General features: G+C 36.3%; 1 protein-coding gene across 2 annotated transcripts in view; it reads left to right on the top strand.

Annotated features, from left to right (window-relative positions):
• GABRA1 (gamma-aminobutyric acid type A receptor subunit alpha1) overlaps positions 1–17,338 on the top strand; it is a 39,117-nt gene extending 21,779 nt beyond the window's left edge. For both annotated transcript variants that reach the window (XM_058815620.1, XM_058815621.1), the window contains exons 6-10: positions 531–613; positions 5,171–5,314; positions 8,301–8,453; positions 10,977–11,179; positions 14,516–17,338. In XM_058815620.1, coding sequence (XP_058671603.1) covers positions 531–613; positions 5,171–5,314; positions 8,301–8,453; positions 10,977–11,179; positions 14,516–14,824 — 892 coding nt within the window. In that variant the 3' untranslated portion in view covers positions 14,825–17,338. The remainder of the gene's footprint in view (positions 1–530; positions 614–5,170; positions 5,315–8,300; positions 8,454–10,976; positions 11,180–14,515) is intronic.
• Positions 17,339–17,691: the final 353 nt, after the last annotated feature.

The following is a 17,691-nucleotide window of genomic DNA, read 5'->3' as shown; positions in this document are numbered from 1 at the left end:
CACAGGAGCACTATCTTGGCAGCACATGGTTCACATGTGTCTCTTCTTTTGATCATAACCATTCCTATTTCCTCACCTTTGCAAGTGCCTCAATGCAATCTTCAGCCTACTCTTCAAGTATTACTGTTCATTCTCTGCTGATGTGTGGTATGTGACTGCTTCTAGCTCATTTAACCTCTTTTATTGAGAAACATGTTTGCACTCAAGCTGATAGCAATGAAATGATTTCAGCAAATGTCTGAGCATCCAGAGTGGGCCAATTTAATGATGGCAGCAAGGAAGCAATTGCAGTTGCTAATAGATTTTAATCCTCACACCAAATGAGAAGCCTGAGCATGCCTCTGATGGACCATGAGGAAGGGCAGAGGAGCAGAGCAGTTGCACCCTCAGCCAGACAATTCAGGTCCAGTTGTAATTAATCACATAACAGATACTGTGCTGTACTTATGCTATGTGTCTTAATAGAAGTCTATTTGCTATTTCTATGAAACTAGAATAAATGTGTCCTTTTGCTCATTAATCCATTATAGATTGACTGTGAGAGCAGAATGTCCCATGCATTTAGAAGACTTTCCTATGGATGCACATGCTTGCCCCTTGAAATTTGGAAGCTGTAAGTTTATTTTACATGGAGGTTTCTCCCATTTTTAGGCCACTTGAAAAGAATATTTTGCAATTGAGAAAATCTCAAGGTTTTAATCTTGTTTATTTTTCACGTTTTTGTCAGGGTTGTATCTTTATTATTATATATATATATATATATATATATATATATATATATATATATACACTTATATTTATACATATATATATATATAAATATGATATAATGGACTTTTTTTATGTGTCTTAAATATTCTACAATGTGGTGCGTGGACATTCACCAAAGATGAAAATGACAGTGCTCTAAATATCTAGAAAAGTATTTTGTCGCATGGAAAATGTTGTTAATCTTGTTGCTTTGTTTTGTTAAAACCCAGTATCAGTCCTAAAGAAAAGCAATACATGCTATGGATAACTGAATTGGTTTAGGTGAAAACAGTTTTGCTACTGTAGTCTTGGTATGTTTAGATCAACATTTTCCTAGGATTAGAAGGTATTTTTACACACTCACGGAACATTTTTGGAAGTGAAAAATCTCAGAAACCTCCAAATAGAGTCCTACACTTGCAGCATAGATAGCCTTAGATGAGAGAACATATTCAATTAAGTCATTGAAATATAATTGAAATCAGAATTATTGAAATCAGTGCAATCACTGACAAAGCTTTTGATAAGTTGAGAATTTTCCCCCAAACTTCAGTGTGAATAGCAAGCAGCCTGACACTTAACTAAACAAAGTATTTTTGGAAATAAAACATAGAGAAAAAAAAAAAGTGGCAGTCTAATTTACTCTAGTTTGTTTAACACAAACAAGGAAGTTAAAATATATGGAAGATGTAATAGTGTACAAATTGTTTCCTCAATGCTACCTTTTTTTCCTAACAGAAATGGGTCATTTCACTGATAATGGTTACTTAGTGACTTGATCAGTTTTGGAAGTCAACAAACAGAAAACCCAATTCATTCTTCACATGGTACCCGACAGGGTGATAATTTACTTTGGGCTGAATTGCTCTGTGTTTGCCGTGAGACAGCAGTGATGTTTTGTCTTTAAAGAGCTGCTAATCTCCTAGATAAGGCTCAGAGAACTAAAAGCTCATACAACCTTGGAATATAACTGACAAGAAGAGTTTGCTCCTTGAATGTTTTCTTAGAGAGCACTTAAAATAAATCTTCCCAAATTCCTCGTGAAAGAGAGTGGAGCGAGGGGAAGCTGTGCTCCGGTTTATAACAGGACAGATACTGCGCTGGGTTCTTGATTAATAAGAGACCCGTGCACCCAAGATCCCAGCGGGATCAGGAGTGGCTGCAGGATCGAATTTCTTTTGATGTGCTCACTAAGGTGTCCCTGCAGGCGTCGTGCTGGAACTGCGGGGCAGGGAGGTGGCCGAGCCTGCAACAAACGTGCTAATGGCAATTTAAACCAGGAGCAGTCTCTGAACAAATCTGATTTACTAGACTGAATTTTATAGACACGACAAGACACCTATCAGAACATCTGTGCATCACTGAAGCACAGCCCAAACACCAGACCCTCCCTAGCATGAGCAGTATTTCCCATTCTTTTCCTACACTGAGTTCTTTCCGGCTCACTGTGTCCCAGATTAATGTACTCTTTGTTCACACAGTGCACAGCTTTCCAGATTACTGAGGACTTTGCCTCAGTTAAATGACTAAGATTTGCAGAAATTATTAAATAAAAAGGATAGATAATGTGGATTTGCATAAAAGTTCAGAACCACACCAGAAGGTAAGAACAAGACATCAGAAAAACATGCAAGTGTATCTGCATCTTTTGTACCAAAACTGATCTTTTTAACCTTAAAAAATATTTTCATAATATACTTTTCCTAATTGAACAAAAATAAAAAACATTGATATTTCTGATAAAAGACCACTTCTTACACCACTCAGTAGCAATAACTGACATTCTATACTCAGAGTACAGCTGTGGACTGTCATGTTTCACAGGATTTTTGTTGTTGTTGTTGTTTTGTTTGTTTGTGTTTTTGTTTGAACACTAATGTTCTATGGCAGTTGTCCTAAAAAAACAAGTAACTACAAATGCTTGGAAAGATCATTAGACAAAATCAAGGAGGTCTCAAGGAAACTTTTCATTCACCCACTAAATTCAGGCGAGCTCCTAATTTGGGATCCTCGTGGGGAGGATCCTTCTGTAATGTGGTTTTACTGCAAATACTGCATGAAGAATTCACTGTTGAAAACAGCCCTTAAAGCTGAATCTCTCCCTTCCTGCTCATCTGATCATATGCTATAATTATCAAGTTATAGGGTATTTCTCTCAATATTTCATTCTTAATAAAAATATAAATATCTCCAAAGGAGAAATGGCTGAATCCAAGCAAGTTATGAAAGTGGGACTCACAGTTACACATAAAAAAAGAATAGATCTTATAATTAATTTCCACTTTTTAAGTGGGAATCATATTTAAATACATTTGGGACATTTTTGTCAAACTAAAGCAATTAATTATAATCATCTTAATGGACTGGAAAATTTACTGGGAATGAATTTAATTGTCACAAAATCCATGCTTAAAGTGCAGACTACAATCTAACACTTAGCTCCCCAAGGTAGTGTTTGCCTAGCTCCATTTGTTTTAGATTAAATTGGATAAGAGGTTTTTTATGTCCTCCACTGTTACTCATCACTTCTTGGAGCTGGATTCCTAAAAGCCTCACAGTGAAGGAGCTGCACATCTCCTGTGGACTCTGCCCATGCTGTAGGGACCAATAAATGTTTGACCCAGCTCCAAGGCTAAAGTGATTTGCCAAAGAGCAGCTTAAGCTAGAGGTTATTCCAGTGTAAATTCAATGTGACAAATGCTAAAGAAATTCTGGAACAACAAAATGCCATATGTTGGCAAAACAAAATCACAAAGGCAGATGCTCTCCTCAACTCTTACCACAAACATCTGATTGTCAGTTTAAAACTGAGGCCACTCTGGAAACCAGCAGTGATGGGAGCAGCTGGCTGCATTGCTGCTTATGCAACGTGAATTGGGAGCTGAGGGGGGCAGCAGAACTGAGCACCAGATCTGGCAGCTCAATTCTGGCTCTGCCCAGTGCAGCCCCTTCCCTCTAAACCAACCCAGTTGTTCTCAGTAGCTCAGACTCTTCCAAGCTAGTCTCATATTCCACAACAAATGCTTTTTTTGTGGAAAATTAATTTTATTACTGTCTTTATGTGACTAGATTAGCAAGTCAATTTCTGTGTTTACTCCGGCCATTATTTTTAAAGTCAGAATTATTAAGATGTAGATTTGCTTTTGCCATTGACTCCAAAAACATATTCCAAGATATGTTACAGTGCTTAGGGAATATGAAGCCCAAAGATAAAAGCACTCTTCAGCTTCAATAATGCAGAATCAAATGCCATGCAATTAATTTACCAGCACATTCTACCCAACCAACTCTTCAATTACTAGCTGTCATCTCTTACACTGATAAGGTAAAATTGCTAACTCACAAATGAGGTCAAGTGAATCAGTCACTGCTTGTCAGTCTGAAAAAAGGGAAATTCTCATCTTGTAGGTAGAATCCTTCTGTTATTTTGGATGCCCCATCCTGCTCCAGCTGCCTTTGGTGGGTGCAAGCTTGATGCAGATTCTGGCCACACATTCATTCCCATTCAAGCCTTTGGGTACTTTTTAGGTGTAAAGAATTACATGAGCTGCCTCCGTGTAGTCAATTAACTCCCACCCAACTGCTCCAAGTGGGAGCTGCCAGATTCCAGACCCCACAAAATGACAGCAGAATTTTACTATGGAATTAGGATTAAAAATATTTATGTGTAGCTCGATTCTGGAAAGAACATAAATAACAGCACAAAGCCCCTCAATGGCATGTGTAGATGCTGCTGAATGATTTGTATAACACACCACACTGCTTGGGCTTGGAGAGCCCACAGTACTTTGCTTTTGCCTTGCTCCAAACTCAACTCTTGAGTGCAAGGACTATTCAGAAATAACCAAAGCCAAAACCAAAAAATAAACTAATTGTGATTTAAACTCGCTTTCTCCTAGGCAGCCTCAGAAGTGTTTGCTAGGCCCATTTCACAGCAAGCACAGCGTGATGGGGCATGACCAAAATGGAGCTGTAGCCAGGCTGAGGATGAGAGGATCACTGAAGCCACTCTGAGGAGGATTTACAGAGGCCCAGACAACATCACACTATGAAAAATTGAAAAGTTTGGGGCTCATCTTTCTGTACAGTAGCTAGAAGTGAGAAAAAGCATTGGGATTCTTCCATGCTCATGAAATTCCACTTCTCACTCCACTTCTTTACCTAAGCAGGAAATATATGAGAGAAATATTTTCATGCCATGGAAGACCAACCTTAATCCAGCCTCTCAGCAGCTATTTACCTATTTTTTAAAAATCAGTTATACTTCCTATAGATAAATTCCATTAAGATAGTTGCGGGTTTCTACAGATAATTAAAGAGAATTAAATATTCAAACTACTGCTCAAAAACATTATTCTGACAAAACCATGAGGCAACAGAAAGTGCAAGGCTGCCATGCACTGTATTTGTTTTACATCAGATGCTTACACCAGAGCAGAGGTTGTGTACGAGTGGACACGGGAACCAGCGAGGTCGGTGGTGGTGGCTGAAGATGGCTCTCGACTGAACCAGTATGATCTGCTGGGACAAACTGTGGACTCTGGCATTGTGCAGTCCAGCACAGGTCTGTGACAGATACCTTGGAAGGGTGATATTTAACTGTCGAGATGTAATTCAGAGCAGATCTTTGTAAAAAATACAAAGACATAAGAGTGAGGGGTAAATTGTAATATATGTACTTCGGATTAGGAAAACATGACTCTGAAAAGATAATACATCCTGGGATTATTTTCCTACTTCATCTGGTGGCAAAAATACTTGAACAATTAAAAAGCTTCCTACAGTGTCAGATCTAGCCAGAAAAACCAATAATTTATGTAATAAAGAAGCACTCCTCATGTTCTTCTCATATTATTTACTTACTATATAGGCTGATAAAAATAGTATAACAATATGAATCCTCAAAGATGGCATTTCTGGGGGCAGTGAAGTTGCTAAAAGCAAGTACATAGTTTTTCAAGGAAGTATTTAGAGAATGAAAAAAAACTGTCATCAAACTCAGAACCATCTGAGACACGATTTCGATGAAAAGAGCACGATGTTTTCTTCCAAAACATCCAAACATGATTTCCTTTAATCCTGGCACAGCCTTAACTCCAGAAATTTAATGAGATACAGAAATACAGCTGACATTTACAGTATGACACACCTGAAACCTTGAAGCTGGCTACAGCCCCTTGTTTTTTTAACTTTGCAGTGCTTGTTTCAAGATGTAAATTTTTTAAGGTTTATTTTCTAATAATTTGGACAATCTAGATGCAGTAAGGATCTGAGCACTGGCATGAACTAGAAGTCTGTCAACCAGCTTGACTGGTCAGTGGACCAAAAGCAATTTATCTAAGAAGAAATACCTTTATTTTTAACTTCCTTGGGTAAGAAAAGATGAGATAAGAGAATATAAGATGTATAAGCTGCAACTTGTGAAAGCCCAGCAAACAGACACCGTGAATATAGTCAATATCTTGCTCAAGAGCTATTTGAAATTTTAGATTGTAGGGAATTTTATGACTGTGTTGCAATGCTTTCAAAACAGAACCCCAGAGGAATTGGAAAGTTATGAGAGTGATCAGCAGCTGTCACAAATGTGGTGATGCTATTCAATTAAAGGAAGGCAGAAAAGATGGGAAGCCAAAGCTGCAGTGAATAACTGGAGTGCTTTCATGCCCTGCAGTCAGCTCCATCAATCTTATCAAATATCTACTATCCTCTAATGAGTGGTGCCCAATGAGTGCAGTCCACTGGTGCTGTGGAAACTTCAGAACAAGGTTTTGCCTTGTAACTGAGGTGCAGAGCATCATTGCAGGCCTCTGCTTTGCCCAGTTCACTCCCTCAGCATTGCCTTTATCTGACTCCCAGCTCAGACCTGCTGCAGTGCTTCACAGATGAGAGTAATCCCTGTCTTTTTAATTGCCTTTATGCTTTGGATCTTGTTCTCATTTCCCAGAGGTTAAAAATACTTTGATAATTTAGGCAGCTAAATAAAGCATCAGAGTACAGTGGTGTGTTCACTCTGTATTCTTAGCTTGCCATCTACAATCAGTGAATTAATTCTGACACACCGTTGTGCACATTCTATATCTGATTGCATTAAAATAGTTTCCCACGTCATATTTTAAGTAGATAAAATTAAATTGTTGGCTCTCCTAGCCAAGACTGGCACCTTTTGTAAGATCATAATCTCTGGTACAGAGGAGAAGGAGTTTGTTTCAGTGAAAGTTAAAGAAAAGCGAGCAAAACTTAAGTAATAATTCCCACTATACTACAACCATTCCTATTTTTAAAATTAAAAAAATCCTTGTGTATCCTTTGCTTTACCATTCAATTTAAAATTTATTCTCTTTCCCCCTTTGCTGCTGTCTTTTCTATTGAAAGAGTATTGTCATATCTTATGAATAAGCTTTCCTTGGGGTTAGAAATTGAGCAAGATTGCTCAAATGAATGTTCTTCTGGACTCTGCATTACAGAAATGGGCATTTGACATGCTCTGTGCATAAGCAGTCAATGTCTAGACATAGTTTTTCAATCAAGTTTAAGCTTTTCCTGAACAAGAGCAGTTTTCTCCTTCCATCTGCCTACATTTTAAAATAGAACTACAGTAATTTCACATGTCATCTCTAATCTAGACAGAAGTTTCCACTCAGTTATGTGTCTACTTGTTTCATTCCTAAGACATTCATTGCATAATAAGAAGAATCAGTCTACTAAAAAAACAAATATATAAAAAATAAAAACAATAGGTTTTTCAGACTTTGGAGAATATACAGTTTGTCAAAATCCATTTTAAATTATATAAATAATGATCTGAAAATGAGCAATATTTGCTCTGCTGGCAAGAAAGGTTTATGGAATGACATGAGTATATTAGAGTATTAGATATATTTATATTTAATATTGCAAGTATAAGTAAAATTTGTTTATATATTAAAAAAAATTAATTTTCCTTGCATTTAGAGCACCTAGACCATACAACTTTTTAGCTCCAAAAGCATTAGGGCTAATGAAAATATTGTGTGCTATTCTTGTAGTAATCATTTATTTCAGGAGAGAAAAATAATTTACTAAGGTCCTAAATTAGCAGAGCAGAGACACTTTAGAGTACATAAGGCACCAACAGTGGTAATGTAAACACCATCACATCAGCAATTACATCTTAAGCTTGGCCCAACAGAAACATTTTTTGGAGGTTGTCTTGATTTAGTCTTTAGGTTGTGTTTGATGGTTATGCTGTGGTGTCTTTTCATCCTCTAATGGAATAAGACTTTCTACAAGAGCTTTAAACAGCCACCAGTTAATGCAGACTTTCATTCACTACTCAGCAGAGCAAATATGCAAATTTAACTAGCATTTCCCAGAACAGTCTAATTTTGTATTATTAAGGAAAAATTTAAAAACCGACCAGGTTTATTCAGTGTTTTCTTCAGAGCTGAACCATTTTGATTTGAGGATTTCTATTTTATAGTAGGGGTGAATGGAATGAAAAATACTTTCTACAAAGAGCTCTGATGGGTATATTTATAAAAGCTTTAATGTTCTTTTTTTCTTGGTTTTAGGGGAATATGTTGTTATGACTACACATTTTCATTTGAAGAGGAAGATTGGTTACTTTGTCATCCAGACTTATCTGCCATGCATCATGACAGTGATATTGTCACAGGTGTCCTTCTGGCTTAACAGAGAATCTGTCCCAGCAAGAACTGTGTTTGGTAAGCAAGACCTGTAAAGCTCCTGGCAACCATGAGGCAATTGGGTTTCAGAAATGTTATTGTAAATGTAGTTATTGTAACATGGTACTGGAGAACAGTGTGAGCCTGGGCAAGTTGCAGCACACAAGAGCTAACAAATTTCATTGTGAAGATATAGGTCCAAAGCTTTTAAACTGATTTGGAACTGACTGTAAAAAGAGACCTGAAAATACCTCAAGCCATCCATTACCATTTTAATATTCCAAAACAATGAGATTATGAATAAAACATCTCTGACAATGGCAATAATGTTAATCATGGGATTATCAAAAAGGCTTTAATCAATGGGTATCTGCCATTTGATATCTTTAGGCCCTCAGAAAATTATTTTTTTTTCCTTAATCCTTTTTACAGGCTACTGTTAGATGAGCAACAATTTATTGTGTTACAGCAGTGAATATATGCACTCAAGGAATGCAGTTAGCAGACAATCTAAAGACCCTCCAGTTTATACAGCTGCTCCCTAGAGTTTAAGCACTGCTTGGAAATGCTTATCTTAAAACTTTGGTGATATTAACCCAAATCAAGAACGTATTAAAAAAAAAAAAAAAAAGGCAATGAATTTTCGTTTAGGAAAGCTAGAGCCTGAGATTTCTGCTCTGTGACCTAGTCCTTGGTGATCTCCAGATGGGACTGCTGAACACCTTTGGCAGGAGGTGGAAGCATCCCCAGCCAAGCTGGCTTTGACACTCGTTTTGCTGCCTCAGGGCACTGCAAGGACAGGATGCTTTGGGCCCTCTGGCTTTGCCAAAGAGAATTAACCCATTTATTCTGAATGTGGCAAAGCCGGAGAGTCGCTGTGGAGAATTGCAGCCTCTGAAGCTTGAGTTGAGCAAGAGCTATTTTTATGGATCTTTTCTTGCACCATTCACAGCTGTGCTTTAGTTTCTCAATTTCTCTGGAAATCAATCACAACTTGCATACCCTTAGACCTCATGAACCAAGCAGTGACTTTCTGTTGATAGACAGATGTGCATTTGCAGAACAGTGGTTTAGACTACAGTATAATCAAATTTGATTTACATAATATTGTTTAGAAGAGCAACTAAAATTAATTCTGAATTTTTAACATCATCTTTGCTGAGAACTACTCTACTAAGGAGTTTTATAGTCAAATCCATTTAAATTGTAACTATTTTACCTCTTTTTGCCCATACCATTTTAAAAGAAATGTCTGATCATCAGTTTGAAATGCTGTACTTCACAGTCATTAGATGGAGAACAGAATTTCCTAGTCTCAGTGGATAAGATACAATACTGCACAGTTTTCAAACTGCTATCTTCACAGGCTCAAGAACCCACAAATTTCTCAGTTTTCATTTTAGAAGACAGTTATTTAGTAAATACTCTTGTGTTTGCTCCATCGTTATATATCAAGATAGCTTTTTCATTTCAAAATGACAGTGAAACAAAGCTTCAGAACATCTTGCATGAATGCATATACACACAGAAGGACAACATTGATCTTTTAGCCCACTCAGTACTACAGATAATAGAAGTTATAAATCTTTTCTCTGCTACTATGTAAGAGAAACATAAGGTCACTAACAATAAGTCAAAGAGCACATTTGGTTGCATCTCAAGAAAGAGAAATTGCTTCCTCATTAGGCACTAATAATTCAAGCTCTTCACACTACCACGTAAATATGTTGTTCATTAAGTGACCTATTTTAGAACACTGTTCATTTCCACTAACACTCAGTGCAGCAAAGATGAACTTGCCAGACACATTGGAGACATGACAGTGCAGTTGTCAAGGTAACTTGTGGACATGTGATTTGATGTAAATGCCTTACGTGCGCTCGGAGATCCGTTTTGCCAAGCAGCTGCAAGCAGAGTGAATTCAGTGCACTCCTGCTTTGTCTCTGGGGCCAGGTGAGAGGAAAGGTTCAGCAGTGAGAAGCTCTGATATCAGAAATGCAAATTATGCTGTCACTCTTACATAAAATCTTTGCTATGTTCAGGGTGTCAGTGAATAAAGGGACAGAAATCTTTAAAACTGTCAATTCAAAAAAATGAAATAACACATGAATTTTGGTGCCCTTGAATATATTTTTGAAGTATAATATCCTAAATAAGCTGAAACAAGGTTTTTTTTTGTTTTCTAAGTATCTCAGAACCGCTGCAAGAAAGACCTAAAGATGTTAAATTGATACATCTGTAGTATAATTTGCAGCGCATGAATAAAGAACTGCAATGAAATCCCTCAAATATCAGGAAGAGTAAAGTAGTTCATAAATTATTATTTGCATTCCACCTTTAAAAATAGTATTCTATTATAACAACATCAAAAAATAAAAGCATAAAAAATGTTTTGAAAATCCTGCAACTTTCACAGAACTCAAAACCTGATACCCTCATTTAGAAACTGACCTCAGGCGGGGAAGTTTGTAAGAACCAGGGGTGTAGAAAAGGCTTTACCACCTACAGCAGCTGGGGAATGAAGCACAAACATATCCTGAAGACCCAAACTCTGCTTTGCAGGAGTGACAACAGTGCTGACCATGACCACCCTGAGCATCAGTGCCAGGAACTCCCTGCCCAAGGTGGCCTATGCCACGGCCATGGACTGGTTCATCGCCGTCTGCTACGCCTTCGTCTTCTCGGCGCTCATCGAGTTCGCCACCGTCAACTACTTCACCAAGAGGGGCTACGCCTGGGACGGCAAGAGCGTGGTGCCAGAAAAGGTAACCCCGCCCCACAGCCACCCCAAAAGGTCACACACACTCTGCCACACCGGGTCACCCTATGGGAGGGGCTTAACACATTAAAAAATTGTTATTATGTACAACAGTCATTGCTCCAAGCGTTTGCTGCTGTGTCCACGCACAGCATTTCTATGCCATGATTACTTAGACATTTAATACCTAAATACTACTGACATACCGGGTGATACCTAATGCTATTAATAATGAAATGTTCTACTGAGATTTTGACTTCGGGAATTGAGCAGAAAAAAAAATCAACATGTATTATTTTAAGGGAAGGCAATTACGTTTTTCTGTTTGAACAAGAGAAAGTGTGGATGTCTCAGCGTAAATGTAAGAAAAAAAATTTGTAGCTGCAGTTTTTGATAGTTCCCAAGGTATAGTGGTCCCCAGCACAACATTCAGAAGCGCTGCTCTATCATCATGACCAAATAAATCATCACAGGAATTATTTTTTCCTTTCTTAGCTATGGGAAAAATGTGTTTATTTAGAAGGACGAATTGAGAGCTATGCTGTGAGTGTGCAATCCTGATCTGTACCTCCATGAATACACCAGAGAAACTCCCAGTGATTATTTAGGTCTGGGATCAGATCTGGTCCATAAACCACAGGTGCATCAAGAAATGGTTGAGGACATGTAGGGGATGAAAGAATTTTGCTGTTTCCTATGAATTACCATATCAGCCGCTTCTGTGAGCAAACTCATTCAGTTGGGTTAAATAAACACAGACTAGAGATCCCACAGAACAGGTATTTGGATGAGCAGATGTAACTCACTGGTATGCAATGATATATTTTTAAATCAGGATTATATACATGTTATTTATGTATATTAGTTCTGTAAGTCAGTAAAAAAACCTCCAAATTATATTAGAGCATTTATACCATGGCAACTACTACAAGAGTATTGTAGAACAAATGAATGAAGTATCAATACAGTAATGAGCTGCAGAACTGCTGCTGAATGTTGAGTTATCAGTTATTGATGATACTTTCACTGAAAATAATTTTTTTTATTCCTTCTGTGTTTTCATTTGTTATAAAATTAACTGACAGAACTGTGTCCTTAAATATTAAATATTGCCTTACTAATTTATCCTCCCTTGTAATGTAGTTACTATAATGAGCTGTTTCATTTGTTACCAAGAAAATTACATTCTAAAAAAAACCCTACACAATACCAACCACAACAAACATAGTTTAAAACATTGGAAGATTTATGGCTTTGTGCCAATTAGCAGGTAAGGGGCTTTATGTGTCACTTGCTGGTACCTGTGAGTTTTCTGCAGTGAGGAAAAGAGAGCAAGGCAAGCTCACAATGATCAGAGCATCACAGCTTAATCAAATTTAGAGCTCTAATTAGCTGTCATATTGCTTGTTCATGAAGTTGAATTTGACATGAAATATTAAGACCCTGGCTGGTGTCAGAGTTTTCTGTGGATCAGATTTCTAGTGACATTTAAATCTATTGAAAGGGTTTCCTCTGAGACTTCAGTGAAGCTGCTCGTTGTCTGCTGGATTTATTGCTGCTCACCAGAGTATCTGAATGAGCAGCAAACAAGACTGCCTTTACACTCAGTAACCATGTTAGCAGCCTCCCTACCTGGGAGGGGAAAAAATGGACAGCCAAAAACAAAACAAACAAACAAACAAAAACCCTACAAACCCCAAAACAAACAAAAAAGCGAAACCAAAGGCAAAATAACAAAAAAAAAGAACAAAATAAACAACAAAATAAAACCTGACCTGTCTTTTTTTGTTGGAATATTTTTAACCTGTTTGCTCTGAAGATTTGAAGCTTTTTCTTGGCCTAAAGCTAAGAATTTTATTGCCATGAATTAAAGAACCTCTACATCAGAGTCATGAAGTGAATCCCTTTCCTTACTAAGTGCCATAATTTTAACATTTGAGCCTACATTCCCTTCCAGCATGGGGCTCCAAAGCTGTTCCTCCACAAGCCTTGCCCCATCTGCCCTCAGGCTTCTGCAGCTTCATTTCCTCTTCCCATGTGTGCAGCAGGAGTCTGCTCACTCCCTGAAGTGTTCATCTCTTGAACAAGAATTTTTTAATCAAAACTCCATTATTAGAGGGTCAGAGTAGCCATTAACCTATGGTTCATCTGTCATTAAAGGTACTGTGACCACACAAAAGTATTGCCTCCCTGGGGCAGCTGCTTCTTGAAAACAGAGAATTGTGTTTGCTGTCTTGTGAAATGACATAACAGATCAAATTCCACTGATATTTTCTCTTCAACCATATCTTCCCCCATCTCAAGAGGATAAAGTGGATAACATTTGCCTTTTCTTTTTGTGGCAAATACTGCCTGAAGATTTTGCTAAGCTGTCGGAATTGGTTTTTGCTTTTTGTTTTGTTGGGTTTTTTCCTCATAATTGGAGGAATCCTTACGCCTTCTTAATGACCCACTACATCTCTCTTCTGTGATTATCCTGAAGAACAGGTTTTGTCTGCCAGAAAATGGACAGTTGAATTCTAACTGGTATGCTTGGACGTCAAAATTTAGTTACTTTTTACAAGTAGATCCCAAAAATAGAATACTAGAAAATATAAAGACCTAGGGACAAAATAAGTTTAAATAAGCTCAATAAGCCTCCCTCTCCTAAAAGATATTCAATATATTCTTGCTTTAGCAATATAAGTAGGTGGATGAAAAAGTCATACAGACATTAAAGTCTTTGCATATGGAATGTCATTTCAGCCATTATGATCCAATTTTAAGATTCAAAGAAGAACATTAAGTTCCTAATCCATAATTCATGTGCCTCTGGTGTAAACCATTAGTGAGCAGAATACTGACAGCTTTTCATCTTATTGAGTAAACCACTCCTTTAGTGCATGGTTACATGATAATTTAGTGTGTATTTTTGTGTATAAATTATGTTAAAACTCTTCATATCACAATATTTGCCTTAATGTTGGAAGGCTACATTAAGAATTTGGCATCTTCTAAGTTTTATCCTGATCAAGGGAAACAGATTGTGAGAATATTGAACTATGAGTGCTGTTTCACTGCTATTATCATTAAAGGTGATTTTGCCAGTGAGCCTAGCTATCAGGCCTCATTTTTAGCTATCACCTAATTTGGTTTATCTAATACAAGTAATAGAAATGGATGATTTTGTATTTATTGTCACCTAAATATTCTGCATGAGTTATATATCCAGAACTAACTTCTCTCTTACAGCTTATTACACTTTGTGCTATGAATTGGATTAATTGCAAAATATTACACTGCTTTTTCATAGTTTCATCTGTTGAGAAGGTATTGAGAATGAAATATTTTCTTCTTTCTTCAGCCAAAGAAAGTGAAGGATCCTCTCATCAAGAAAAACAACACATACACAGCTACAGCTACGAGCTACACCCCTAATATTGCAAGGGACCCTGGGTTGGCAACCATTGCTAAAAGTGCAACAATCGAGCCCAAAGAAGTGAAGCCAGAAACAAAACCTGCAGAGCCCAAGAAAACTTTTAACAGCGTCAGTAAAATTGATCGGCTATCGAGAATAGCCTTCCCTCTGCTTTTTGGAATCTTTAATTTAGTCTACTGGGCCACCTATTTAAACAGGGAGCCCCAGCTAAAGGTTCAAACTCCACATCAATAACCTCATTTATTCAGATAGTTCTGTTTTGTCTTTTGCTCTGGGAATTGCTTCCCTTTTTCACATACAGTAATTCCCATTTGCTTCATTGCCTCTGTCTTAAAGAAAATAAAGGTTTCTTTAGTTAGCAAAAGGTAAAATATAACTGTATATTAAAAAAAAAAAACTGTGTGTGAGGGAGAGAATGTTATAAACTATATACTTTGGGAAAGTGATTTTGGAGATGGAAGAGTTGTAGAATAATGGGAGGGTGGAAAAAAAAGAAACCATTTGTAGCAAGCTTAGTACTGAATATCCCCAAAAGATAGTGTATATGTATATGAAAAAGATATTTTTATTCAGAAGATTGTAGGGATGGGGGAAATTCTCTTTATGACATTCCTGATGCACATCTTAGACTGTGTCATTTATTCTGCCACTGTTTATAATCTTTTCAAGGATGTAAAGCTTTCCATTTGCTGAATCCCATAAGATATGTTATTTTCCTAATCCCTTTTCTCTTCTCTGTTCCAAACTACCTGACTTATAATATTAAATAGTCTTTAATGAGAAAGGAAATCTACTCACTCTAGGTACAGTTTGTCACTGTATAGCACATAAGATCTAATGGTAACAAATGCTTTAATCTGCTCTCTTACTGCAAGCTCGTTCCAAGCATTAAGTTGTCACTAGACTAGATTTAAAACCAGTTGCACAACCAAGTGCAGATCCCAAATTTCTACTATCACCTGTGTAATCCAAACAATTCCTGGATGCTTTAAAGATAGCTTTTACTCATCACTATGTTTTAGAGAGTTAAAACAAAAAAACACAAACAACAAAATTTTTGCAAGCTCTAGATATGTTGAATGTATTCTTTTATAAAATGATACATTAAAAGAAGCTTTAGACTGAGATTTATGAATAGCAGAAAGATAAAATATAGTATTTAAATAATATCTGTAAATATGCAGCATGAGATTGTACATTTTTTTACTTTTTTAAAGTTGTGTTCTTAAAACATTGTGTAGGATTCACCTCTTAGCTCTTAATATGTTGTTAAATGCTCAATAAAACATATTTAGAGCCTGAATTAAAGGAAAAAAATTAAATCAACAGTACTGGAAAGCTTACAAAAATAAATAAGCAGAAAGTGCTTGGAATTTATTCCATTTGTAAAGTGGTTAAGTGTACAGCAGCTTGCAATTTGACAATGTCATCCAATGTATACTATTAGATTAATGACTGGTCTGCTCAGGTCATGCATAAACACTAAAGTATGGGATTATATTTGGTAGGTAAAAATGGTGAAATATTTGTTAAGACAGAAATTCATCTGTATATTACTGCTATATTTGCTGAAACATAACTGTTACAATAAGCGATGTAATATATGTAGCATTAAATAAAAAGAAGTCATACATAAAAGAATGTACAGGAAAATAGATTTTATTGAGTAAACTTACTACATTTCATTTTTACTGTAGCAATATATTTGTAGGAACAATATGTAAGGGCTTTAAATACAAGATGTCCATTTTGCAGGTATTGTGCTCCCTTTAAAAAAATTCTAGTCAGTATTATTACTGCTAACTCTTAGAAATAAACTTTCAGATAAAGTTTTTTCAAAGAGACTGGAAGAATGGTGGATATTTGCAAGAATCAATTTAAAAAGGTAATTTATGCCATTGAATGGATTTTGAAACAGTGCTACATGAGCCTCTAGAGAAACAGCCACTGAGAGTCAAGTTTAATAGGCAGTGATTTCTAAACTCTTAATAAATTAAAAAGTTGACATTCTCTATCTACAAAAGGAAATATTTAATGTTTGATTTAGAGATTTATTTTTTTTAATAATTCTTCATTGTCTAACATTTAGTCCTGTCTGAACTTGATAAGTTATCTGATTGGATCTTATTTTAAAAGGGGATGTTTCATCTCTGGTATCATGTGTAGATATATGTATAGAAAAAAATAAACTATGGCTCTTTAACTTCTGTGTACTTGTTTATCTTGTTATTTTTGGCGTTAAACTAGTGTGTTCATTTAGGGCATTTTATCTTTCTAGCAATTCATTGCTACCTTTTGGTCTGCATTTTGCACATTAGATGTGAATATTACTTACCTAGTCTGCTTTTTGCTATGCAATGATTGCATTATATCACCTCTTAGTTAGTCTATGCCAATAGTATTATACTGTATAAACTTGACTGCACAGTTTATCAAAGACAAGGTATTCTCTATGTAGCTTTTTTACAATGCTTTGCTAAACCATGTAATAATAGTAAGTCTTCCTTGAAAATAATGATACACTCTTATAGAGGACAGTTTCTGTTTACTCCTGAGATAATTTTAAAAAGATGACATTGAATGTTTATTGCACCTCAGTGCAGTGATGTGGCAATAAAACCTAAATCTAATAGAGGTTGTTTATGGCAGAAGCATGTATTGCTTTACAGAGTTTAGCAAAAGCTCTTTATTTTATGTCAGACTGTAATTCTATTATAATAATAAAGCTAAAAATGTTCAATAATGCAAGTGAATGTTTTACTTTGGTTTTCTTTAGTTACTGCCTTTTATGACACATTGCCTGATTAGCTGCTATTCATTCAAAGCCTTGGATTTGGTAATGAATGCAGTTTTAATAGATGTGCTTTTCTGTCCAGTGTTTTCCAGGGACAAATATAACAAGAATATTTCCCAAATCTGATTTGACATTCAGAAAAGATAGCTCACTCTGTACCATGTATATCCAGTAAGGCAATTAATTGCATCAGATGAACAATTGTTAAGGTTTTCTACCACAACATTGACTCATACAAGGTAGGAACAAAACAGAATGCATTTTCTCCCAGATAAAATGGCAGATAAACCAGAGATTGAGAGTAAAA

Source organism: Ammospiza caudacuta, chromosome 16 (genome assembly GCF_027887145.1).
Source record: "Ammospiza caudacuta isolate bAmmCau1 chromosome 16, bAmmCau1.pri, whole genome shotgun sequence".
Lineage (NCBI taxonomy): Eukaryota > Metazoa > Chordata > Aves > Passeriformes > Passerellidae > Ammospiza > Ammospiza caudacuta.
The sequence above is the reverse complement of the archived record's forward strand: the minus strand, read 5'-3'. Positions and strand labels throughout refer to the sequence as shown.